Raw genomic sequence first — 27,014 nt, 5'->3', positions numbered from 1 at the left:
ATCATAGCATTGACCATACCGAAAGATAGTAACAAATCTTACATGTTGAAGTTTTTTGGTGACAACTTGGTACAACACATGGGTGCCTGCGGTTGGCAAGTTCACTGGACTGACCCTCCAGACGATTTCATATAGATGCTAACCCTAATATGTTTGGAATATATCCTCTAATGGATGGTGATGCATATGATCCTTAGACTCGAGATCATAGTTTGACGCTAGCCTAACGTGGCCATATTTAGTGTTATTAGTACGTAAGTGATTGGCTACATTGAGAAGTACATCATGGCTATAGTGAATCAACAAATGATTCATCACTCTTGGGTATAAGAGAATTTATCTCCCTGAGTAATTTGGTAAATGACAACGACCACAATACTGTGGCCACAGTGGAATTGAGTTAGTGCTCAATTTTGATTTTATCAAGTCGTTAGTTTGAATTACCAGATACAAACAGGTCAAGGTAGTATATTTGAAGTTGACATTATGTATGTACTTCAAACCTTGATGAGATAATAGTTGATGAAAGGATTTAACTGCAAGGTAACCATACCTTTGACAAGTAGCTGATGAGCTGAACCCGAATCTATCAAGTGGCCATGATGCCTAGCTATAGGCCAATCTTAATTTGTGTATAATAGACAATTGATTGATTGTCAATTATGATATTACCCACTACCGATATGATAAGGAGCCTACAGGTTACACACTTAAAAGACAAATTAAAAAAGATTTGGAATAAGGGAAACTTTGTCATTTCAGGACGAAAGGGTATTTTGGTAATCCTTATGGTGCAATTAAATTGCTAGAAGGTTGTTGCCTAAATGGTTGTCACCTATGTCCAATTTGATATTGGATTTAATTAGTAAGATTACATAATTATTTAAATATATTATATATTATATATATATATTATAATAAATAATCATTATTTAAATTTATATATTGGTGTATATACATTTTAAATAGTGAATTGTTATTGTATAATTGAACCATAATAATAAAATACGAAATCGACTTTTTCTTGGGCACTAAGTAAAGTCTAATTATTTATTTATAAATAGTAGATATTAGTAAGGGTATTCTTGTAATATCACAAAGGACATTAGGGTTAGGGTTTGCCTATAAAAAGAGGCCCAAACCCTTATTTCCTCATAAGCCAATTTTTGCCTCCCAAGCTAAAAGTTGTAGAGAGAAGTTTTCTAAGAAAATTTTCTTCCCTTTTTCTTCTTTGAACCTCCATTCTCAAGCTAGCAAATCGATCATGTGGGGATTCTTGTCTTTGTGTGGATTTTCATTCGTGCACTTCTCCTGTTGAAGTGGTAGCGTTTTTTACAACACCGAAGGAGCCTCCAATTGATATTTGATTATAACGTTTATTTAATCTTATGTATATGTTTGATTTAAATGGGCTATTAACATCAATCTATGATCTGGAATTAAAGGTTTCGAATAATTTTTTTGTTTATTGTTCCACACTTTATTGAATTAAAACCCTACAGCTTTGGGGTTGGCTTTTCTTAAGGGGTGTGGGCATGCTAGGGATGCATTGGATCATGGCTTCCATCTCAAATAATTGCTTGGCTAAGGCTTCCTCAAGGGCGGTTGCCATGGGGGTGTAGAGGCTTGTGTTTTGAAGATGAGGGAACACATTGGTGTTGATGTGCATGGCAGAGCCGAACGGGAGTGAATGGTGGGATGGACCAGCTATCGAATACAAGGGTTGTGTTTGTGGGAGGGTGAAGGGCGTGTTCAGTTGGTATTGTTGGAGCAACGTCGTTTGGATTAGTGTTTCAATGGCCGAGAGAGTGATGGCTTGAGTGGTCTTGGCTTGGGTCGGCTCGGCTAGCTTCATTGTGGTCGTTGGAGCTAAGTGGAGGTGGGATTGGGTTTTTAAGGTTCCATGATCCGAGGTGGTGAACAATTATCTGGGATAAACGGGGAGGTGAGAGGAGGAGGCATGTTTCCGACTCAATGTCCAATCTAGGGAGTAGAATTGGTATACCTTATCTTGAAAGGCTTGGTTTGTAGGAATCGTGTCATGGCAAGCACGGAATAACAAAAAAAATTTCTGGCCATGGCAATACCCCAAGATCACGATTCGATAAATTAATCTACAATATATTTAGATTAAACCATACAATGATAGTATTTTTACCTCCCGTTGGCAGCTCTTTCTCTAGATTAGAATTTTCAATATTGTTCACCATCACTGTTTGCATACTGTTCATCATCATTGTTCATGAGGTACTATTCACTAACACTGTTCATAGGGTACTATTCACGGGTACTTCATTGTCAATCTAAAGTTGGATCGAGCATCATGGTATCCACACGAAAGTAGGCTCGAGATCACCCTAGGATTGATTGCTAGACCAACAAAGGATTTAAGGGAGTTGGCAGAAATTAGAGAGAAAATTATCTCTCTAGGGTTGGCGGCGACTAGGGTTTTTGGGAGAATTAATTTTGCTATTCAATTTGCAAAATTAACTTGATGGGAATTGCTCTTCTAAATCAAAACTCAATAACCCTTTATATAGGCAATCCCAAATAAGAATCCAATAAGAATTGTAAATCCTTAATTCCTATTTGGATTGGATTACAGTCCTTTAATTCCTATTTGAATTGGATTGTAATCCTTAATATAAGGGATTAAAATATCTATTAAAGATATTCTCTTTAAATATGAATCCTAATTAAAAAAATATTCCTATTTATTTAATTCCTATATAAATACATACTATAATTAAATAAATATTACTATTTATTTAATCCATATATATTTATCATATTTAATATATATGAGTTTTAATATATATTTCATTAAATTAAATATATATTCTTCATATTAATTAAAATTAATATGATTCCAATTTTGCTAAAAATTCTCGCAATAAATTGGATAATGGCGTCAACCCCTTAGCAAAATTACCAAAGTGTCCTTTTCGCCCATAATGATGAAAATGCCAGTGGACTCCCAAATTACTGAAACACCCTTTTTGGTGCAAGGACAAGATTGTCCTTCCATTTCCATTTCTCACTTAACTACCTTCTATGTGTGTGACCTGAAAGCTCTTTACATTGCTGGCAGTGTCTCGATAACTAATTAAACATCAAGCAATCAGTGTTTTCGTCACCAATCAAGATTGACTTCTAGCAACGCATCATGATTCCCTAGTAAAAAATCAGCGATTTAGGCTTACCTTTTCTACAGTATGGTTGCCATACAATTCGATCCATTTCACCATCTTATATCTCACCAAGGTTTAAGGTACAGAAATAGTGTCTACCTCAAAATGCTACCTTGATATGTTTTATATTTGGTTCTTGAATCTGATGACTATAAAATTGGATTCAAGCACCAACTCGATTCCACCGTGGCCACGGATTTGAGGTCATAGTTCTTAACCAAATATCTCGTTGACATAAGATCTCCTGTAACCAAAAGTGATAAATCCTTTGTTGATCCACCACAGCCATAGTGTACTTCTCGATGTAACTAATCACCACCGTTCTAGTAATCCCAAAGAGAGACGACATTAGGTTGGAGTCAAATCACATTGATACTCACACATGGCACTCTGGTGATCTCAAGTCGAAGGACCACAGACACTGAGTTTACCATCTTGTGTGGAATCCTCTGATAGGTCAATCTAGTGGACTTGTACAAGTAAGGACCCATGCATTGCACTAGGTTGATGCCCACAACCTTGACAAGTGAGATCTATCACTACCTTCCGATGGGGTCATTCAACGCAATGATAGTCTCTCATATAATCTATATCCTTGGTCAAATTTATATTATGACTATGGACAGTTTAAGAAGGGCCACCATTTGTGCTCATAGGGTTCTCACAATTAAGATTTATAACATTTAATTCCCTCGTCATTGATTTCAACCTTTCTAAGGACATGTACTATTTTCTTTACACACAGTAAATAGATGCTATAGTATATATGCTCACAAATAAGCGATGCCTTTTATTCATTTATTAAAATGAGTTTACAAGAGCTAAAATGCTGGCTCTAGGAAACCTACTCTAATAATCTCCCACTTGCACTATAGCCAATCATTCATACATTTGATCCCAAATTATGATATGTGCTTATCATGCTTCTACTGCAATAGAGCTTTCATAAATGGGTTTGCAATATTATCCTCAGTATGTTCTCTGTTGATTTGCACATCACCTCTCTTCACAATTTCTCCAACGAGATGTTATCACCAAAGTATATGTTTTGATCGTGGGTGAGATCGTGGTTCTTTAGCCTAAGCTATGGTACCATTGTTGTCACAATAAAGCACAACTGGATCAACAATGCTCGGAACAACCTCTAATTTAGTCACAAATTTTTTTATCCAAATAGCTTCTTTGGCCGCATCACCCAATGCGATGCACTCAGCTTCCATTTTACAATCCACTACAATGCTTTGTTTTGAACTTTTCCAGCTCACTATAGCCTCATTAAGATAGAACACATAACCTGACTGCGATTGATAGTCATCCTTGTCAGTTTGAATACTAGCATCACTATATCTTCTTACAGTGAGATCATCTTCTCCTCCATAGACCAAGAACATACCCTTAGTCCTCTTAAGGTACTTAAGTATGTTCTTGACTGTTGTCCAGTGTGTTTCACCTAGATTTGATTGATATCTACTATAAATTCTCAAGGCATATGAAACATCAATCCTAATACATAACATGGCGTACATAATGGATGCTACTGCCAAAGCATAAGGAATACCTCCAATCTTATCTCTCTCCTCTTGTATTTTAGGACACATATCCTTAGAGAGATACATGCCTTGTGACGTTGCAAGATAACCTTTTTTTTTTAATCTTCCATACTGGATCTTTTTAGTACTTTATCAACGTATGTACTTTGACTTAGGCCCAGCAACCTACGAGATCTATCATGATAGATCTTTATACCAAGGATGTAGGTTGTTTCCTCTAAGTCCTTAATCGAGAAGCACTTGGATAACCAAGTTTTTACCATTTTCAAGTTCGGTATATAATCCCCAATGATCACTATGTCATCGACATACAATACTAAGAATGCCACTACGGTCCAACTGATTTCCTTACATACATAAGGCTCGTCTTCATCTTGTACAAACCCGAATTTCTTTACAGATTCGTCAAAACGAATGTTCCAACTCCTTGATGCTTGCTTGAGTCCATAAATAGATATCTTCAACTTGCATACCTTCCCTGCTTGTCCATCAAGAACAAAACCAACGGGTTGCATGATAATCCGAGGATTATACTATTTTATTGAGGCTTTTTGGCTCGATTTTGGATACTTCTTATGTCGTTTTTGCCTTAATTACAACTTAATTTCATATGTTTTATGTTTTAGGCCGAAACATGCATTTTGAGCAAATAAAGAGCATAATTGAGTTTCTGGACCCAAAAGCGAGCGAGTCTTAGAATTTGGGGAAGTTCTGAAGCGGATTTGAAGCACTATGAAGCTTGCTTCCATTGGAGAGTATTGAAGATTGAAGATTTGAGCAAGGAAGCAAGTAGAGGGCAATTATGTAATTTTAGAATTGTTCAACAAGGTTCGCCGTGGTGAAGATTATTGTTCAACAAGGTTTGTCGTGGCGAAGAATAATCTTCACCGCGGCGATGTACTCTCGGGAATTCGTTGTAGCAGCAAAGCTTTTTCTTTGCCGCGGCAAAGTCTGCGATTTTTCAGTTTTTATTAAAACGCACAGTTTTATTTTAGGCAAGTTTTTAGGTTTTTGAACTGACTATTTAAGAAAAACTTAGCCATTTTTAGGGTCTAGAGTTCGTCACTTTGGGAAAGAGTTTAACATTTTTTTAAGAGAAAAGGAGAGAAGATTGAGATTGAACTTTGTGGATTCATCAAATAGGGAAGATCTTTATCTCTTTTCTTTGTATCAATATGTTGAATACTTTGCTCATTGTTTTTATTTCGATTGGTGTTAATTTCATTATGAACTAACTCATCTTGGGTTAGGGTTTTGATGTAGTTTGAGATTTCTATGTTTAATCAATGAATTAGTGTTATTTCTACATTCTATTGCAAGGGTTGTTTGTTTATTCTGGTTTTTACTGAATTTATTTGTTGAACATGATGAGATTGAGAAATGAATCATGTATGAGCTTCCTAGGATAATCAACATTGCTGTTTCGAACGCTATAGATAGGTTTGAGAATCAATGAATTCTATTTAGGATTCCATTAGCTTAATGAACTTGGATCTATTAATCTTCAAAATGTTGGGTGTGGAGGCTTAATAGGGAAAAGTAGGAAAACATAGCCTGAGAAGGTATGTTTTACACATTAGGGAGTCCGAGTTATAATACGTGCATGTGGGTGTAGAAGTAGCATAATTTGTAGGTTAATTCATAGAGTCCTAACGAAGTCAAAACCCTAACTGTTTGCATTACTTGATATTACTCTTGCTTTATTCTTGTTTTCATTAATTAGCATTTTAATTAATTAGTAAATTTTGTTTCCAATTTAGTTTAATTTACTCTGGTCAATCCAAACTCTTTTCGGTTTCTCCAACTTGAAAACAATTAGGAAAATCAGTGCTTAACAACCAATCCTCGTGGGAACGATACTCACTTATCACTTTATTACTTTGTGCGACTAGTGCACTTGCTATATTTGCATGTTGTAGTAACAACGCATCATTGCGTCATATAGACGTCCTCTTCAAGGTTTCCATTTAGGAAAGCAGTTTTGACATCCATCTACAAAATTTCATAGTTAAGGTAGGTAGCAATAGCTAGCATAATCCTAATAGACTAGCATTGCTACTGGAGAAAATGTTTCATCATAGTCAATTCCATGCTTTTGTTTGAAACCTTTTGCAACCAGCCATGCCTTATAGGTTTGAACATTCTCATCCATGTCAATCTTTTTTTTAAAGACCCATTTACACCTTATGGGTTTGACCCCTTTGGGTGGATCTACCAAATCCCATACTTCGTTTTAGTACATGGAGTCCATTTCAGATTTCATGGCTGAAGCTATTTTGTGAAATCTGGATATGACAAAGCGACATTGTAGGTTCTGGGCTCATTGTCTTGATAGACCAATACGTCAACACTTTGAGTCACGAGCAAACCATACCTCTGAGGCTCATGACGTATTCTCGCAGACTTACGTGGCTCTTGTGTTGGAGGTTTGCTTTGTTCCACTCTCTGTGGAGCAATCTCCTCATGATGCTCAACCATCTCTAATGGCATATCATCTTGTCCGTCGTTTGATGCATCCTATGGATCTAGAACTTTATTAAGTTCTACCTTTCTAAGACCATCTTCTCTCAGAAGGAAATCTTCTTTAAGAAGACTCCTGTTCGACCACGAAAACCTTCTACTCAGCTTGATTGTTTATTTAGGATACCCCACAAAGAGACGTTACTCTGACTTTGAGTCAAGTTTGTTCGAAGTCAATTTCTTGACATAAGAGTCACAACCCCAAACTCTTAGATGAGACAAATGGGTTTTCGCCCGTTCCACATTTCATATAGCGTCTTATCCACTAGTGAGGTGTATAAGGAGGTGTGAGTTGAGATATAATCCCACATTCCTTTAGGTATGCATCAAACTCTAAGCTCAAGTATTCTCCTCCCCTATCAGATTAGAGAATCTTGATATTCTTGCCTAATTGATTTTATACTTTGTTCTGGAATACCTTGAACTTGTCAAATGATTTAGACTTATGTCTCATAAAGTAGACATATCCAAATCTACTGAGGTCATCAATAAACGTGATGAAGTAAGAATATCCACCTCTGGCTTGTATTGTTAACAGTCCACATACATCACTATGGATGATGTCTAATAGTTCCCTTACCCTTTTCACTGTTTCCAGTAAAAGGTGGGTTGGTCATTTTGCTTACTAGGCATGACTTGCATACCTCATAAGACTTAAACTCAAATGGATCCAAAACTCTATCCTTGTGGAGTTTTGCTATGTGAGTCTGGTTCGCATGACCAAGCCTACAATGCCATAAGTATGTTTGATTAAAGCCATCTCCTAGACTGAGCGCTCTACCTTGCCTCAGTTCTAGCACATTTAGGAAAATGTGAGAACCACATCAACTGTCGATGACCAAAGATGTAACAGAAGATAAATTCATACTTGACGAAGAAGATGCATTCTTCTTGCTTACTTGCTAGGAAGGCCCTCGTAATGTTTCCTCCAGTGGTCAGGCATGCCACAATAAAAGAAAACTACCTTCCACTCTGACATCACATACAAACTTAAGAGCATCCTAAGGTTTGGACTTGAGTTTGGATTTGGTGTTAGCCTCACCCTTACTCTTGTCCACCCCTCTATCAGTGTTAGTGACTACTATCACTGCTGGCTTCAACCCTTTTCTCTATAGTCCTTAAACGAGCTCAGGGAAGGACCTCTCATTAATGTTCATATTATAGTCCTTAAACGAGCTCAGGGAAGGACCTCTCATTAATGTTCATATTATATATGAACTGAGAATCAATTAAGGACTTCAAGATTACTAAGTCATTGTCCAAACTAGAACCCAAAGTCTCAAATCTCTCGATATACCCGATCATGTTAAGTATATGAGGACCAACTTTGGCACCCTTATCCATCTTGTTATTCCTAGGTGATGTCATCACCTTGCTCTTGAGGCAGAGCTTGCCCAATGGTATAATTATCTTTCAGACTTCAAGTACAATCAATACATCTTTGTAAAATTACTACCATCCAGCATGTTCCCTTTTGAGGATCGATCGCTATGGGCGTCAACTCACTAAATGGATTTCTACTAGTACAAATTTTATAGAGTTACTAATCTTCTATTAATTAATAAGGCCTTTTATCCATTAATATGCTCTCATTATTTTACTCAAGCTAGTAGCCCTCACTATTAAACTCGGGAATGCCTGTTGGTCTTCCTAGTGGGCCGAAATCCCATCATTCCTAATTTGACCTCTCACGGGGGCAAGTAGACCAAAGTAGGATGAATAGCTAGGCCACAAACTTTAGCTTACACCATTTAATAGCAACAACTTATTAAACTCAAATGTAAGTAAAGCAAACAAACCAATTACACAATCCAATGGCACCAACCATTGGCCTCAGGTGTAACTTTTGGATCGGTGAGTTTGGACACTACATGCCCACTTGTGCAGTTTAATATGCACTACTCTACCATGCCTCTAGTTGTACTTATCAACCCTTTGCGGAGGTGAATCCATCAAAGTACGACTAGTTAAGTCATAACCCATCACCATTAAAGAAAAGCTCCAATGATGATTAACCTCCCAAAGTTAGAAGTGCCTCCTTATGGGCAGGTGAGACTACGATGAACGATGGTTTGATTAATCCCATGGGATGGAAAGCTTGATTTATTTTTGACTTAATATCTTTTATGAGCGGTTCATGCTTTAATGTTCTCACCATTTTATCATCTTATTTAACATGTTATTGTTTGGCATTCAACCTTAGCATGCTTCTACAAATAAGACACTCAAACAAACTTGGGATTTGTCATGCCTTTGCCTATTCTACTTTACATTTAAATACATAGAAAACTCGAGTTACATTCGAGTGGATTTAGATGAGAAGAGAATTACATTGAGAGATTGGAGAGAGGTAGGACACGTAGGTCATATTTTAAAATACAAATCCATAAAATAAAAAAATCCTAAGGTTGATGGCCAAGTACCAAACACCATGCATAATAGACACCAATCATATAATGCATAAATTCAAATTTACCATATTTGAATTATTGGGTAAATTTACTTCACCCCCTTTAATTTTGCAGAGTTTTTATTGGTCCCTAAACTTGTAAAAATTATAGTCTAGTCCCTATCTAGTTTAAAATTAATTAAACAGTCCAGAATAGCAACAAATCATTCTTTCTTTAGTGGCTTAGCGTAAAAGTTCAAAACGCTTACTAGAATCCCTAAAACGCCCTTATCTCGCAACAATGGGAAATACCTTTTCAACCTTCTAATTCCCACAAGAAAGCTCACGGGGATTCCTCCTTAATGGCAATGACCATCAAACCCAAGTAGCCCAAAACGGACCACTCCCATTAGCCCCACGCACATAGTATGAGGCCCACAAATCCTGAGTGGGTGGGCACGTTAATGCCCAGCTTGGCTTGCGGTGGCAAGATAATGTCGCACACTTGCTTGCACGGTAGGGATAGGCACCATACACTCGCACGCGTGGAATGGGAACAGTGTCGCTCTTTTGGACTCGCACGGCCAATGCTAAGCACCTTGGATAGACGCCTACACCAGGCATCTAGATAAGGCTATGCGCAGTGAAGCGTGCACCCTGTGGGAGGCCAGCCATGCATCCAAGGGCCAAGGGTGAAACCTGGATGCCACGCACAACCTCTAGATTTGAACCACCAATTTTTAGGGTTTTTGAGGCCTTAATTCCAACCAATTTTATATTAACTCATTCAACAAAATTAAATTAAAATTACAACAGGTTTAATATGATAAAATTAAACCCTAAACATACATACTAGCATACAATCATGTATATGAGATTAATTATCGAATTAAAACTCTAATACCACTTGTAGGAATCGTGTCGTGGCAAGCGCGGAATAACAAAATTGTTTTCTTGCCATAAACAATCCCCTTACCCAAGATCACGACTCGATAAATTAATCCATGATATATTTAGATTAAACCATACAAAGACAGTATTTTTACCTCCCATTGGCGGCTCCTTCACTGAATTAGAATTTTTCAAGTACTGTTCACCGACACTATTCATGGATACTGTTTACATATACTTTGCTATCGATCCAAAGTAAAATCTAGCACGACGGTATCCACAAAAAAGTAAGCTCGGGATCACCCTAGGATTGATTACTAGACCAATCAAAGGGTTTAAGGGAGTTGGCAAAAATTAGAGAGAAAATATCTCTTTAGGGTTGGCCACAACTAGGGTTTTTGGGAGAATTAATTTTACTATTCAATTTGCAAAATTAACTTTATGAGAATTGCTCTTCTAAATCAAAACCCAATGACCTTTTATAAAGGCAATCCCAAATAAGAATCTAATAAGGATTGTAAATCCTTAATTCCTATTTGGATTGGATTACAACCCTTTAATTCCTATTTGAATTGGATTGTAATCTTTGATATAAGGGATTAAAATCTCTTAAAGATATTTTCTTTAATTATGAATCCTAATTAAATAAATATTTCTATTTATTTAATTCATATATAAATACATACTATAATTAAATAATTATTACTATTTATTTAATCCATATATATTTATCATATTTAATATATATGGTTTTTAATATATATTTAATTAAATTAAATAAATATTCTCCATATTAATTAAAATTACTATCATTCCAATTTTGCTAAAAGTTCTACCTTTTTCGCCCATAATGACGAAAATGCCCCTAGATTACCAAATTATCAAATACCCTTTTCGGCCCAAGGACAGGATTGTCCTTCCATTTCCGTTTCTCACTTAACTACCTTCTATGTGTGTGACCTGAAGGCTCTTTACTTTGCCGACAGTGTCCCAATAGCTAATTAAGCATCAAACAATTAGTGTTTTCGTACACCAATCAAGATTGGCCTCTAGCAAGACATCATGATTCCCCAGTAAATAAAGAATTAGCGATTTAGGCTTACCTTTTCTACAGCATGGTTACCGTACAATTCGATCTATTTCATCATCTTATATCTCATTAAGGTTTAAGGTATAGAAATAGTGTCTACCTCAAAATGCTACCTTGACATGTTCTATATTTTGTTCTTGAATCTGACAGCTATAAAATTGGATTCGAGCACCAACTCGATTCCATTGTGGCCACGGATTTGAGGTCATAGTTTTTAACCAAATATCTCGCTGAGATATGATCACCTATAACCAAGAGTGATGAATCTTTTGTCGATCCATTATAGTCATATGTACTTCTCAATGTAACCAATCACCACCTTTCTAGTAATCCCAAAGAGAGACAGCATTAGATTGGTGTCAAATCACATCGATATTTATGACGCTTTAGTGATCTCAAGTCGAAGGACCACATGCACCACCATCCGTAAGTTGATATATTCCACAGACATTGAGTTTACCATCTTGTGTGAAATCCTTTAATAGGTCAATCCAGTGGTCTTGCACAAGCAAGCACTCATGTGTTGCACCAGGTTAATGCCCACAACCTTGACATGTGAGATCTGTCACTACCTTTCGATTGGGTCATTCAACATGATGATAGTCTCTCCATATAATCTGTGTCCTTAGTCAGATTTATACTATGACTATAGACAGTTTAAGAACGGCAACTATTTGTGCTTATAGGGTTCTTATAGTTAAGATTTATGACACTTAATTCCTTTGTCACTAGTTTCAACCTTCTAAGGACTTATACCAATTTCTTTACACGTAGTAAATAGATGCTATAGTATACATGCTCATAAATAAGCGATGTCTTTTATTCATTTATTTAAATGAGTTTACTAGAGCTAAAACGTTGACTCTAGTGCACCTACTCTAACATGGTTCTTATATATATATAAGCACCATAAATGTCAATAAATATAACGGATGTACATATTTATGTATACCGTGTGTGAGATGATTTGAAAAAATACGATCTTCAAACAAAATCCAGAGAATTCTTTCTCTCTTTCATATTTGATTTGCTGAAAGAAACTACTAACAATGAGGAAAGTTTCATGAAGCTACAAGAAACTAGCGTATTAATGAATTTACAAGGACATTCAAGTTTTGGGCATTGACTCAAGGCCATGCACGCGACATTAGGCTTAGGGGTTTCAGTACTTTTAGTCATGATGGATGAATGGAGGGAGTAAGAACGAAAGGAGCAAGTCATTTTTAGTTGAAAGATTGTCAAGGCCCCACGGTAGGTGCCAAATTGTAGATGGTAAAATCTACAATTGATTTAGAAAGGACGGATCTTGTGAAAAACGAGCCACTAAAAATCTGGTGGACCTACACATAGAGAGAAAGAGAACGTGAAGAGGTGACATTGATGTGGTGTCTCCCGTAGGCACTCCAACACTCAAGTCAACAAAGTTGAAGGTATTTTAGTGAGGGTTGAAAGCGTGAAAGGTTTACCGGAATAATGCAGCTAGGGCTAAACTAACACAAAGTGGCCGGAGCACAACTTTGTGGTGGTGGAAGGTGGTAAAGTTAGTCGGAACTAAACTTTACGGCGGGAGAGACGGGGGTCCTTAGGAGCAAGAACTTTGAGAGCTAAGAGCTATAGGTTATTTTTTTAATGCATAATGAGAGGTCTAGCCTCCGCTTATATAGTGAACCAAAGAGGTTGGAGTCCTAGTAAAACTCTGAGTCCTGCTAGGTAGATGAGTCTCAATGAGGAAGGAAATATTATCACTTGCCTTTATCAAATTAGCTTACCACTTCAAGCAAATTCCGGATCTTGACTACAGTGGAAAGTAAATAGGATTCTGATTCCTATTTTGGACTTCTGTGGGCTAATGGGCTGGAACCCGATCTAGCTTAACTTGTAGGATAACCCAACTCATAGAGTGATCAGTTCACAAGATGGATTTAAGTGTAGGCCCAACTGGAATTAGGCTAAGGCATTGGGTCGTAGTATACTTATTTCATTATTGGACCTTGTCAAGCCCAATAGAATACTAACATATAAAAAAAAAAAAAATAATCCATAAAAAATAATAATTTCCTAAAGGTAAACTAAGTTAAAAACCTTTTAGAAATATAGAATTTCCAAGATAATAAGAGATTTGTTTTACATCAAAACCATAATTTATTAAGTTTAGAGGGCCTGTACCTGCAGGTAAACGGGTACCTACACCTAATGGGCGGGTACGGGTATCCCTCCAAAATACCTGTTTCAAAACTACCCGTACCCGGCCTGCCTGTGAAATTTGCTGGTGGGTCAGGTACCCACAATTGAATTTAAAAAAAAAAATTAATTTAATAACAATTAACAAATAACGAACGCTAAAGTCAAAAGACTCAAAATGCAACTCAGACTACACTGCACAGTACACACTCAACTCTCTCACGCAACACACTCACTCACGTAGCCACTGTCATAGCTCACTCTTGCCGACAAACGGAAGCTCCCAAACCCAGGCTGCCACCGATGAAACAGCAGTAGCTGCACCTATCCTCTCACTGTCATTCTGCTTCGACACGACTCTCAGCTCAGTCTCAACTCTCTCGTGCTCACTCACGCCGACAAATGGCAGCTCCCAAACCCAGGCCGCCTCCAACAAAATAGCAGCAACTGCAGCTCTCCTCTCACTCTCATTTTGCTCTGACGCGATTCTTAGTTCAGTCTGAACTCTCTCACCCTGTCACATTGATGAACGACAACTTTTGCTCTTCTCTCACTCTCATTCTCTCTCACTCCGACATCGCCTAACTCTCAGTCGCAATAGTCACTCTCAGAGGTAAACGCTTTCACCAAGTTAGCAAATGCTTTGGGAAAACAAGACAATACATTTAACTACCATTATTTGCACTGTGAGAATTGAGTTTTGATGCATTATTGCATTGTGACTTGTGATCAATGAGTTTTTTGTATGATTTTGAATTTCTATCAATGTTAGAATTATTATTTGCATTGTGAGCATTGAGTTATTGTAGTACAGGTTTTCTATAAAGATTGTATGTGTTTTATGAGAAAAATATTATAAATCCCTGGAGATTGCATTTTAGTTTTTTGAATTGAGGAGTTGAGGAGTGTTGACCATTGAGTTGGAAAAATCCAACCATTTGGTAGGGCTGGTTTGCTTGTAAAATTTATGGGAGTGTTTTATTTTTATTTTGGATGAATTGTTATAATTGGTTAATTAATTTAAATGTAAATACTCTGTTGTGGCCTTTAGATTGGCTTGGCATGGAGGAGTCTATAGATTTGTTTAATAAGGCAATAGAAATGGGTCGTAATGTAGCCGTAGGTCAACCTCCTTCTAGTGCTAGTACTATTTGCCCCAAAAAAAAGTAAAGTTTCAGATGTTTGGGTTCAATTTACAACATATATGGAAGAAAATGGGGATGTGAGGGCAAGGTGTTTGATTTTTAGTAAGTCTTATGCATATGGTAGTTCCCCTCATAGGACTAAGAATTTGAGGCACCATATAGAAGGTTGTCCTAAACGTACCATTAGTAGTGTAGATCAATTGATGATGGATTGTGATACTAAATTGAGACGTTTGAGGATTTCTCAAGAGATTTATCATGAGAAGATGACAATAGGAAGCATAAAACATAATTACCCATATTTAATAATGAAGCATGAAGGAATTAGGGATGTCCACATATATTTGAATCATGAAGTTAAGCCTTATACTAGGAACACCGCTAAGGCGGATTGCTTAAAGATATATTATAGGGAGAAGGAAAAGATTAAGCTTGCTTTAGAGAGGGTTTCGGGTACAATATGCTTGACTTCTGATATTTGGAGTTCTTGTACTACTGATGGGCATATTTCTTTAACAGCTCACTATGTTGATGAGAATTGGGAGTTACAAAGTAGAATTCTTAATTTTTGTCATATTCCTCCTCTACACTCAAGGGCTCTTTTGTCAAAAATAGTGTATGATTTCTTAAAAGATTGGGGGATTGAAAAGAAAGTCTTCTCTCTTACATTAGACAATGCAAGTAATAATGATAAGATGGAAGACATTTTAAGGAGTCAACTTTGTGTGCAAAATGCTTTATTATGTGGTGGTTCTTTTTTTCATGTGCGATGTTGTGCACATATCCTGAATCCCATAGTCCAAGAAAGGTTAAAGGTTAGTAGTGTGGCTTTACATAAGATTTGTGAAAGTGTGAAATATGTTAAAGGAAGTGAGGCTAAAAGAATCAAGTTTGGAGAACTTGCCAAACAAATTGGTGTGATAAACTCAAAAGGATGGTGAATGGATGTTCCCACAAGATGGAATTCCACTTATTTAATGCTTGAAAGTGCGTTAATATACCGTCGTGTGTTTGTTCATTTGTCACTAATAGATCCCAATTATAAAAGTTGTCCTTCAGATGAAGAATGGAATAGAGGGTGAGGATTTGCAAGTTCTTGCAACCATTTTATGACATCACTACTCTTTTTTTGGGTTCCCAATACCCCACAGCAAACTTGTACCTCAGAAATGTGTGGAGAGTTCAAGAGTTCAAGTGCGTTTATACGAAGAGATGGAAAACGAGGATGAAGTTGTTAGTATCATGGCAAGTCAAATGAAAGTAAAGCTTGACAAATATTGGGATTCTTATAGCGTTGTGTTAGCAATTGTAGCAATTGTGGACCCACGTTTCAAGTTTGAGTTTGTTGAGTTTTATTACAAAAAAGTTGATGGCCCAATAGTTGAATCAAGAAAGTTGGAGTTCGTCAAGGAGGAGTTGTATAAGCTTTTTGTTACTTATGAGGGTCTAAGTTGCAATGAGTTCCCACCGATCCTTGGGTACAGACTAGTAGTACTAATATCCTTGGAGATGATATTTGTGTAAGTTACTACTCCCTATATATTTTTATATTCTTGTGATTAATAAGGTTTTGTTTATTTTGTAATTTTGCTTTATTAAATTTAAATATTTAAACGGTGCAAGAATTTGACTACTACAAGAGTGACTTTAGTGCTACTAAGAAGTCCGAATTGGATACTTATCTAGGAGAGGCAAGGTATGATTGCATCAAATTTTGCAATCTGGATATCCTGGACCATCGGAAGAAAAATAGTGATATCATCCATACCCGATACTTTCCATGATGGCCCGTGATGTGATGAGTATACCAATAACAATTGTTGCTTCGGAGTCCAGTTTCAGTGTTGGTAGCAAAGTGCTCAGTAAATATCGAAGTTCAGTTTTACTAGAGAATGCACAATCTTTGATATGCACTAGGACATAGATTTCTGGATATGAAGTTAAAGGTAACATTTTAACTTATATTTCACATGTTTTAATATTTTAGTTTGTTAATATATTACGATAGTAATTAACTTATATTTTGTTAATTATAGAAGATGAAATTGATGATGCTTAGCTTGTTGTGCCATTAAGCCAAGTGCTAGCAGAGAAGGAGATTATAGAATCAAGGGCGGCTTCTAACACCGTTAATGTGTGATAGACTTTGTTTGCTTAGTGTTTGGTTGAACAATTCTATATGTTTAATTGTTTAGTGTTTAGTGTTTACTATGTATGTATGTTGAATGTTGAACAATTTTATATGTTTAGTGTTTACTAATTAGTAATTACTATGTATGTTTAGTGTTTAGTATTTACTAATTCTATATGTGTAGTGTTTACCAATTAGTAATTATTATGTATGTTTAGTGTTTAGTGTTTAGTGTTTACTAATTCTATATGGTGAAGTTTGATATAGATATGAAAAATATTGATAATGAATTAATGATGTTTGGTGAAATCTAATCAAATTTAATTTAATCATCCATTTACTTAATCAAATTAACCAAGTTATGAAAGCTTAATAAAGGAATTTTATACCAACTTTTTAAATCAATACAATTTACATCTACAAGTATACAATTTGAATAACAAAAAACAGTGAAAAAATAACAAAAACCTGCAAAAAAAATTACAGAAAATGCCATTATATGCAGGTGACCTGTACCACACGGGGCGGGTACGGGTACGGGTCATGCATATATCGACCCATGCCCGTTTTACTCATAACCCATGTCTACCCTTACAAGCCCGGCCCGCCCGTTTGCCAAGTATATATATTTATATTTGTTTTACAATTTTTCTACAAGTAATGAGTTCAAATATATTTATATAATATGGGCCTTATTTATTTATAATTTAACTCCCTTATTTATTTGTTTTTCGACATTATATTGGATTGGGTAATTTATAAAACAAATAGACTATTTAGGGTGTAATAGTCAGTTTATAAAATTTATGAATTTTTTAATATTTTCGGGGATTAGAAATGATCAACGATATAGAAAAATAAACAACACAACAAACACACAAAACATCACAACGACATACAGCATTTGACCAAATACTCAACGTCCACAAGTGATAATATTGTTTCATTACAATAACCAAGTACTACAAGCTCGCAAATCTCAACAAATCCAATCCTAGAGAGTATTCTCAAGTCTCGACAATAAGCACTCTCAAGTCTCTCTACATTTTATCTTTAAAACTCTAAACTAAAACAAACAAATTTGAGTCAATAAACAACAAAAGCAAATGCTTGTAAATGAAACACGCAATTGATAATTAGAAATCATTAAGCATTAAAAGTCTTTTGAACAAAGAACCGCTGAGATATTGATGTGAGAAGTTAACCATAACCAACAACTTCAGGAATGCTCTCTTTCAACAAACAGTAATTTTGCTCTTCACTCATGAAATTAAACATCGTAAGGAGCTGCAATCAAGAAAAGTTAAAATTAATTATCACTGCCATAGTCGGGGTTACATTGAAAATTTAATTTATAATCTTATATATGAAGAGACATTTACTTACCACGTTATTCATAGGACAACATTTATAGTAGAACTTGGAAAAAATTCATAAACACGCAAAAGTATTGCTCCTGAAATGATACAAAGCTAAGTTGGTGATTCACAATTTTTAAGAAACTGATTTTTCGAGTTCATGAATTCCATCGAAATTTATCAATAAGTACCATGAGATTCAAACCTCATGCAGTTCAGAATTCAAATGCCAGGCCTAAACTTGACCATCTACGTGCCATTTTAAAAATTCAATTAATCCTATGAATTTCCACTTAGATTATCAAACCTATGTAACCAGGAATTAAGATGCCATCGTAGTGAATTAAGAATGTCAATAGATGATCGTCAAAGTTAAGCACCATTTAATCATTAATTAAAGAAGAAATGGTATAAAATACGACAATATTGTGAGAATTTAATAGTGAATTTTTTTTTTTTTTTTTTTTAAATGTATGACATTCCTAGGGCTTATAGTGTTTTTAAAATCAAGGTGGACTTTGCTTCAGAAATATTATCTATATACAATGGACGTCTTCATTTCATTTCTTTAACATACATATCTCAAATCTTAAGACAATCTTATCATACTATTTAAAGCCTTTGCAACAAGAAAATATGTTCTTCAACACACCTGAAAAATGTAATATGTAAGATCATGATCCTCGATGATAATTATAGTATATGTGGACATACATAAATAGTATATATACATATAAAGGTGAATATGAGTTTTTCCTATGAAGTGTTCTCAACTTTTGGATTAATCCAAATTTTGAGAATCTGAAATTTAATACTTCAGAAAAAAAAATATCCATATACAATGGTAGTCTTCATTTCTTGTAAATACATACCTTAATTTTCTCGAAGACAATCCTCTCCTATTACTCTTTTCGCAAGCATATGCACAAACCACTATTTAAGGCCACTGCAACAAGAAATATATATTTTCTTCAACACATACACCTGGAAGAATATAATATGTAAAATAATGATCGTTGACCAAAATTATTATCCACTTTCATTTTAAAGATATCAACAACAAAAGTAAATTTCTCAAGAAAATCATGGCGTGATAATGATACTTGAAGACCATAATTTTGGGCATTATAATCTTGAAACTTCTACTTCTAACTCCTGCAAATATGGTTCAATAAAATTTACTAGTTTATAGAATAGGTAGACATACATATTGTAACAAATATTAGAAAGTTCACCACCTATATGAATTTTTGAAATCTACCCATTTTAGAAAATAGACAGTAATATCAGTGTGAAAATCATATGACTATGAATTTAAATTTCGTCAAAAAGATTGGATGATGAGTTTGGAAGATCTTATTTTATCTCCAGCAAAATTATAGCCTTGTATATATAATTGAAAATTAGCTGAATGATAATGAAACATAACAAAAGATTGAAACAATTTCTTCAGAATTAACTACAATAACATTGAAATAAAGGAATCGAAATAATCACCTGTGGCTCCTTAGGCAATATCGATCTGCTTCCCTCTCTCCACATACTTAAAATTAATCATAATCTTAGGAATACGAGAGATCTTGTCCCAATTCTGTTTGTGCCGATTATCGTAACGCGCTTTCAACAAAGGACACCAACTGATATTCAATTCATTCAACGTTGCAACCTCAAGAATGTGGTCTGGTAATGCCTTCAATTTGGGACAATATACAAGTGATAAAGAACGAAGACATGGCATGATTGTAGAATCACAAAATTCTTCCCATATCGGATTAGTTGTCGCTTCCCATTCTTCCCATTCCTCCATGTTAACAAATCTTAGAGCCTTCAATTTAGGGAAGGCAATAAATAATGAATGTGGCGAATTGACGACGCTCTCTCTTCCCAAAAATTCATTATCCACTTTTTTCACGTGCATACTTGATATAGAAAGTGACTCGAGGGATGACAATTCTCCCAACGAAGGCAAATGGTCTAAGTTCATGCATTCATGGAGATTTAACATTCTCAGCTTCCTTAATGACATTACCCATTTGGGTGAGATTGTCTTGCCTTTGTAGCCTCTGATCTCTAATCTCTCTAAAGTTGAAGCTGGCTGTAAGACTTCAAGAACATTTTCATCCTTATTTGCCGTCTCTTCTTCTGTATCTTTCTCGAAATTTAGATACAAATGAAGGAGGTTTTTCTTGTTCTTAAGTGGTTTTTCTTTCCCAGAATCAACTTTTTCTGTCACATCTCCCAACTTTCTTATACTTAGAGACCCTTGGAGATAGACAAAATTCTCCAAGCATTTAAGGCTACATGCATTGCTAGCATTGACACCACCACTAACAACAAATTCTTTTAATGTACGAAGACAAGTTAATCTTTCCATTCCTTTGGGCATGTAACTCAATGAAGTCTCATCATTTACCACATGCCTTAGATTTATCAACTTTTCCATCCCCTGAGGTAATTTGTTGAGATTGATGCATTGACTGATCTCCAAGGTCTGTAAATTATACAACTCACATAAATCCTCGGGTAACTCTGATATCTTTAGCAAGGAAAAATTAAGATATCTCAAATGGATCAATTTTCCTATCTTCGTTGATGGAATGTTAACAATTGAATCCTCATACAAAAGTTTTCCACTAATATCTAATGCTCTTAAGAGCAACAGTTGATCAAAGACTTCCTGTGGCACTGATGAAGAGTTTGTTACCCCACTTTGAACCAAGAGACTGCGCAATTTTTTAAAGCGAAGTATAGAGTTGGGAAATGAGGCTTCCTTACTAAGCATCAACATTGATTGACGAACTTCGTCTTGATCATAATCGGGATTTGGGCTTGATTGTTCGTCACCATTGACTTCCATTGCCAAACATTCATGCTTAGTGATAAATTTGAGAAAATTGTATGCTATCCCATGCATCTTACAACTTATGATACCACCGTCATCGTCTATATCAAACTCTTGGAAAAAAGAGCGTGTTACTAAGTAGTCAAAAAATTCTTGACCCATTAGTTCCATCTCTTTATTGTTTTCTGATCCAAGGTAACCTTGTGCCATCCATAATTTAATTAACTGATCTTTGTTTATCAGGTAATTCTGGGGAAAGATGGCACAATATGAGAGACATCTTTTTACAATGGAAGGTAAATTGATATAACTCAACAAGAAGAAAGGAATGCCATTCTCAAACTCTTCATCAACTTTCCACATCTCACTGTTTAATATACTTTGCCACTCTAATGTACTTCTTTTAGAGCACAAGAAACTCCCCATCACTTTTATGGCGAGAGGCAAGCCCTTGCATTTATCTACAACTTGTTTAACAAAGGGTTCTAACTCTTCACATTGTTTCGGCAACTTATTGAAAAATGCAAACCGTCTAAACAATGATTGACATTCCTCTTCAGATAATTCCTTAACAGTGAGAAGGTCAGCCGCCTTCATTATTCGTGAAATTGACTCCTCCTGTGTAGTGATCAAAATCTTACTTTCAGAATGACAATTCTCTAGACAATAATGAAGGGGTTTCCACCTGTTGTAATCTTCTATTTGCACATCGTCTAAGACAAGAAGAATTCTTCTTCCAATAATTAGTTTGCATAGATGTTGTAGAAGAGACCCTAAATCTACAAATGCAGGCATTGCACCTTCTAAAGCTGCAACAATTGCTTTGGCAATCTTGAGCTCATCAAAAGGATTTGATGCAGAAACCCATATTTTTTTCTCAAATGTACTTGCTATCTTATCATTTTCATAAACAACTTTAGCGAGAGATGTCTTTCCAGTTCCTCTCACCCCTACAAGTGAGATGATATGAGGACCTTTTTGTTTGTCACTACGACTCTCACACAACATACCTATTAGCTTTTGCTTAAGCTCAACTTGACCAATCATCTCAGACTCATCAACTAAGGATATGCATTGGAATGGCTCAGGCTTCTCAACACTCCTATTCACAGTAAAACCAATCATATTTTTCTCTGTGGCAATACTGCGTAGTTTGCTATTTAATTCTTTTATCAAGGAACCTACTTTGTCATTGGGCATACGTAACACCTGGGAAAAGTTTAAGGAAAAATAATTGAAAATGGAAACCAACACCATTAATTACTCAAATTAATCTCTCAACTACATAACTACTCATAAGAAAAACCTTTTAATACAAATTAATGTTTAAATTCCTTTTTTTCCTTAATTCTACTCATAAGAAAAAGTTTCAAGGCCATATCTTTCTCTTCACATACACTAACAATCTAACAACATTGGCAAAGTCATTCTCTAGGACTAGCAATATCTACTAGCGTTAAGATTGGATGAAAACTTATATACTTGGCTATTGTGAGCAGTGTGGGAGTGTATGGTTGTAACACTTACTATTGTGAGGAGTGTGGGAATGTAGGCCATTTGACGAAATGACGTATATGGTTGTGCTGATTTGTGTATTTATTACTCTTATATATTGCCAATTGTTTGTAATCTTGGATTAGGATATAATTGTTTTAAGCTTGGGATCCTTGGTTAGCTTCCGCACGTCTAGTGTTTGATATATTGTTTTTTGGCACAATCAATTGTCCTAACTGACATTTAAGTTCTTTGTCTATATAAATTTTCCTAACAACCATTTCATTTATAAAATAAAGTAACTAATTTATATGAATTAATTTATTTAATAGAATAACTAATTTATATTATTTAAAATTAGTAATTTATGAATTACTAATATTATAAAATTATAGATTTATGAATCAATTATTAATTAACTTTTTTTTCCATTAGCAATAGGATGCACCATATCCTATTTGATTGAACTGAAGATTTTGTATATTTCTTATTTTGTGCTTTATATTTCTCATTTTGTTTTTAAATTTTAAATTTTTCGCTTTTAGTATTTTATTTTTCTCGATAAAGATTGCAACTTTCACCTAATTAATTGCATATCTATTTCAAATTTAATGAAAAATTATTAATTTCATGCATATATCTAATCTTTTAAAATTTACTTTTATGATTATATCTATAAATTAGGAGTGGTGTTATTTAAGCCCCGCCTAACTCTTTCTAAGCCTCAAAATCAATTATAAAAAATAAAAATTTTAGTTTATTCCAAAATTGTCCTTTTCTAATCCTTCTTAATTTCTCTACTTTCCTATTCCTTCTTAAATTATTTCCTAATTTTTTAACTTCTGTCTGATTTATTCAAGACAATAATTGAATGTTGTGCTAAATCAAATGATTTATCATTAAATTATTAATAATTTAATGAAATAAGAAAACAAGTTCAAGTGGTTTACTTTAAGCCAAAAGTTACAGACAAAGAGATGAAAGCAGATGTAAAAGGTTTTGAAACAGTTTATTAAAAGTTCTAAATTCTAAAATCTATAAAAACTAATTTAGTAAACAAACCAGAAAAAGGAAAAAAGTATAATTGATTAAATAAATAGATTGTGGGTTAGAATTATAGTCTTTAAAAGTTTAAATAACTAGAAAAACTTGGTAAAGGTTATGATGTAAATAGTACTTTTTGGTAATTTGTATATATAAATATTTTTTAAATTTTTGAAAAATTAATAATTAGCCTTAAAAAGAGTTATGGCGAGGCTTGAATAACAACTCTTAAAAAAAATAAAAAATAAAAATAAAAATAAAAAGAATGGATCTATTAGCAGCCAACCAGTAGATTAAATAAGCTCCCACTTTTTATTAAAATTTATAATGACAAATTTAACCCTATTAAAATTATTAAAATTAATTTTAATTTCTTATTCTTTAAAAGCACTTCTGACACCCCACTATTATTTCATAAACTCTAATTTCTTTTATGAGAATGAATAATAAAGATAGGATTTGAAATATGAGATTGTTTGTAGTCACATATAAATATATTGTTATTAATTTCTTCAAAGTATTGGTCGCTATATTAATCTATATAATTTTTGTATTATTTAAGTTTATTATGTTCTTGGGAATATTTGTAAAGAATTTTTAGCTCTAAATTTTTAGAACTTTCATTTTGATTATCTAGAATTTTGTTTTATGAATAACCGCGGTAGGTAGGGGTTTGTCAAAGAACCGATCGAAATTGGAACCAGCGGGTACCCAAGGTTCTAGTTCCTACTCGAAATAGACCGTCACAGGATAGGTTCTGGTTCTAGAAATCAGGAACCGAACAATTCCACCCTGCAGGAATCGAGAATTGGAACCAAAACCAAAATCAAAATCGATCAAATACTCGGGTAGGAATCAGGACTGAATTATAATTTTTGTAAACTGTTTGGGGTGTATTGTAATTTTTAGAAGGTTTATTTGTCATTTTTTTTTAAAGTAGGGGGTGATGAAATTAGGTACTCGGAACCAGAACCGGAACCTATGTTTCAAGTTCCGGTTTCAGTTCCAAATCCAAGGAGCTGGCCGGTTTTGATTTCAATTCTGATTCCTTTGAATTTGGGCAGGTATCCAGAACCACCCACTGCTAATGGTAGCAAGTATATAGCATAAGTGAAGGGAATGAAATGTTAACCCTCTTTTAAAATTTTAAAAAAAAAAAAAAAAAATGGGGATAAGGGCATTTATGAAATTTGTGTGTGCTATAAGAAAAAATATTTAGTTTTTCAAACTTTGAAACAAGGTGTTTTAAAAAATGAGGCTTTTTAGTGGGGCGATAACCTCCACTGAAAAAAAAAAAAAACGAAAAAGGTATTTGTGCCTAGCCCATAAAGCCCTAGCCTGTTTGTGCTTGGGCTTAGGCGCGGTATAGTCCATTTATGTTGTGTCTATTGGGTTGTTCAGCGCCTTAAATTTTAAAATAGTGTTTGGGCTGGCCCAACATAATTCACTGTTTATTACGGGCTGGTCTAGTGCAATAGGCCAAATGGGCCTAGAAGAAATAGGTCGGGCTGGCACTATACCACTCATTTGACATGTTTGTGGAAGGTTATCTAATCACTCTTTTTTTTTTTCTTTTTTTTTTTTTTAATTTTTTAAAAAATGTATGTACTCAATTAAAAGAAACATAATATTCAAAATTTATATAGTTTATAAAAAGTATTTCAAATAAAATAAAAACTTAAAAACAAAAAATTATAAAAGCAGCAAATTAATTATCAATTATAAAATGTTGAAATGATAAAACTAGCTTGAAACTAATCCTAGAACGACACTTATGACAATCGATATTGACATGATTGACGGTTCATCATTTATGCAACTATATATACAACATTGATTATGTATAAACTAACATTAAGTATTAATATACCAAACAGGCTCTTAATCAACCTCATTGCATTCTCGATCTTTTTCCCCAATTTGACAGAATTTAATATGCAAAGAAGACAAATATATAAAATAAACTTGGAAATACTATTAAAAAGCAAGATGAAAAACATACCTCGTCAAACTCATCTTCCATATCATACAATGCGTATTTCAGCTTATCCAACCAAAATCTCACATGTTCTTCCTTCACTTGTCTTTGCTCAGCATCAATCACCGCTTCTTTCATGTCTCGAAGATTGTTTTTGAGGTGCAGTACTTCGGTGTTGACGCCTGCTCCTTCTATCTTTTTTGTTAAAGATGAACTAGATAATTGTTCTAAGACCGCGGAAACAGTTGCATCCACCATGCTTAAAGATTGTAACTGGGAGGTAAAGTTTTTGTTGATTATGTTGTGAAAATGCTGCCAATAGTTTCTGTTTGTATACTTTATACAGAAGAAGCCAAAGAATACTTGGGTAATGGGCAAAGTGAGTGAAAACCTTGCCTTGATCCCCCAGTGTTTCTTTTTATCTTTTGCTTTACACTTTCATATCTTGTTTTATCTAAAGCCTCTGGGCCTAGCTAGATCATTGTACATGCTTGGGACATTCCTTTCTGCTAGTTTCATTATTATTTTTTATTTTTATGCAATTTATATAAAGAAATATACTTATGATAAATATGAGTTGACAAACGATAAGAGGCCATCAAAATTTAATATTCTCACCGAATTTTGTTGACGTTGTGGCACATGTATGGTTAAGACGGAGACAAGAATTCAAGTGAGAAGGGACAAAATGTGTAAAAAAAATAAGTAATTATAACTTAAAATTTTCTACTTAATGGTAAAAAATAATACCATGGGAAATAGTTAAAAAATGTTTCTGTTTATTATATTTTATAGAAGAAGCCTAAGAATACTTCGGTAATAGGGAAAGTGAGTGAAACCTTACTTTGGTACTGGACCTACTGGTTTTGGTATTAATAATCTTTATCTTTCTCCAAGCGATTCCCAAACTCTTCCCTTTTATTTTTGCTTTTACACTTTCATATCTTGTTTTTATAAAGCCGCTGGACCTAGCTAGATCATTATATATGTTTGGAACATTCTTTATTATTATTATTTTGAAATATATAAGAGAGTTCTATGAATATGAATATCATTTCAAATAGGAATAGTCACTGAAACTCTTATTCGATCAATAGTTTTAAGGTCCCGAATGATCAGTTGAAATACGTGTAAGCTGCTTCGAACACCACTAATCATCAAAAATCAAAATAAAAAGTTCTCTCTAGATTTCATTATAGAATAATACTAT

General features: G+C 34.5%; 4 protein-coding genes across 4 annotated transcripts; 1 reads left to right on the top strand and 3 right to left on the bottom strand.

Annotated features, from left to right (window-relative positions):
* Positions 1 to 4,270: 4,270 nt before the first annotated feature.
* Positions 4,271 to 4,789, bottom strand: LOC116138664 (secreted RxLR effector protein 161-like). Its single transcript, XM_031424357.1, has one exon. It carries the CDS (start codon positions 4,787 to 4,789, stop codon positions 4,271 to 4,273), a length of 519 nt encoding a protein of 172 aa, XP_031280217.1.
* A 10,227-nt stretch (positions 4,790 to 15,016) lies between these two features.
* LOC116138663 (zinc finger BED domain-containing protein RICESLEEPER 2-like) lies at positions 15,017 to 16,481 on the top strand. Its single transcript, XM_031424356.1, has 2 exons — positions 15,017 to 15,894; positions 16,109 to 16,481. Exons 1-2 carry the CDS (start codon positions 15,017 to 15,019, stop codon positions 16,479 to 16,481), a joined length of 1,251 nt encoding a protein of 416 aa, XP_031280216.1.
* A 2,843-nt stretch (positions 16,482 to 19,324) lies between these two features.
* LOC116138644 (putative disease resistance RPP13-like protein 1) lies at positions 19,325 to 20,824 on the bottom strand. The gene is made up of 2 exons (XM_031424342.1): positions 19,944 to 20,824; positions 19,325 to 19,392 (listed from the first exon to the last, which is right to left on the bottom strand). Exon 1 carries the CDS (start codon positions 20,818 to 20,820, stop codon positions 19,954 to 19,956), a length of 867 nt encoding a protein of 288 aa, XP_031280202.1. The 5' UTR covers positions 20,821 to 20,824; the 3' UTR covers positions 19,325 to 19,392; positions 19,944 to 19,953.
* Positions 20,825 to 20,876: 52 nt separating this feature from the next.
* On the bottom strand, positions 20,877 to 26,062 carry LOC116138662 (putative disease resistance protein RGA1). Its single transcript, XM_031424355.1, has 3 exons — positions 25,829 to 26,062; positions 21,068 to 22,497; positions 20,877 to 20,982 (listed from the first exon to the last, which is right to left on the bottom strand). Exons 1-3 carry the CDS (start codon positions 26,060 to 26,062, stop codon positions 20,877 to 20,879), a joined length of 1,770 nt encoding a protein of 589 aa, XP_031280215.1.
* Positions 26,063 to 27,014: the final 952 nt, after the last annotated feature.

This window comes from Pistacia vera, unplaced genomic scaffold (assembly GCF_008641045.1).
Source record: "Pistacia vera cultivar Batoury unplaced genomic scaffold, PisVer_v2 Contig343, whole genome shotgun sequence".
Taxonomy (NCBI): domain Eukaryota; kingdom Viridiplantae; phylum Streptophyta; class Magnoliopsida; order Sapindales; family Anacardiaceae; genus Pistacia; species Pistacia vera.
This window is presented reverse-complemented; position numbering and strand designations above follow the sequence as displayed.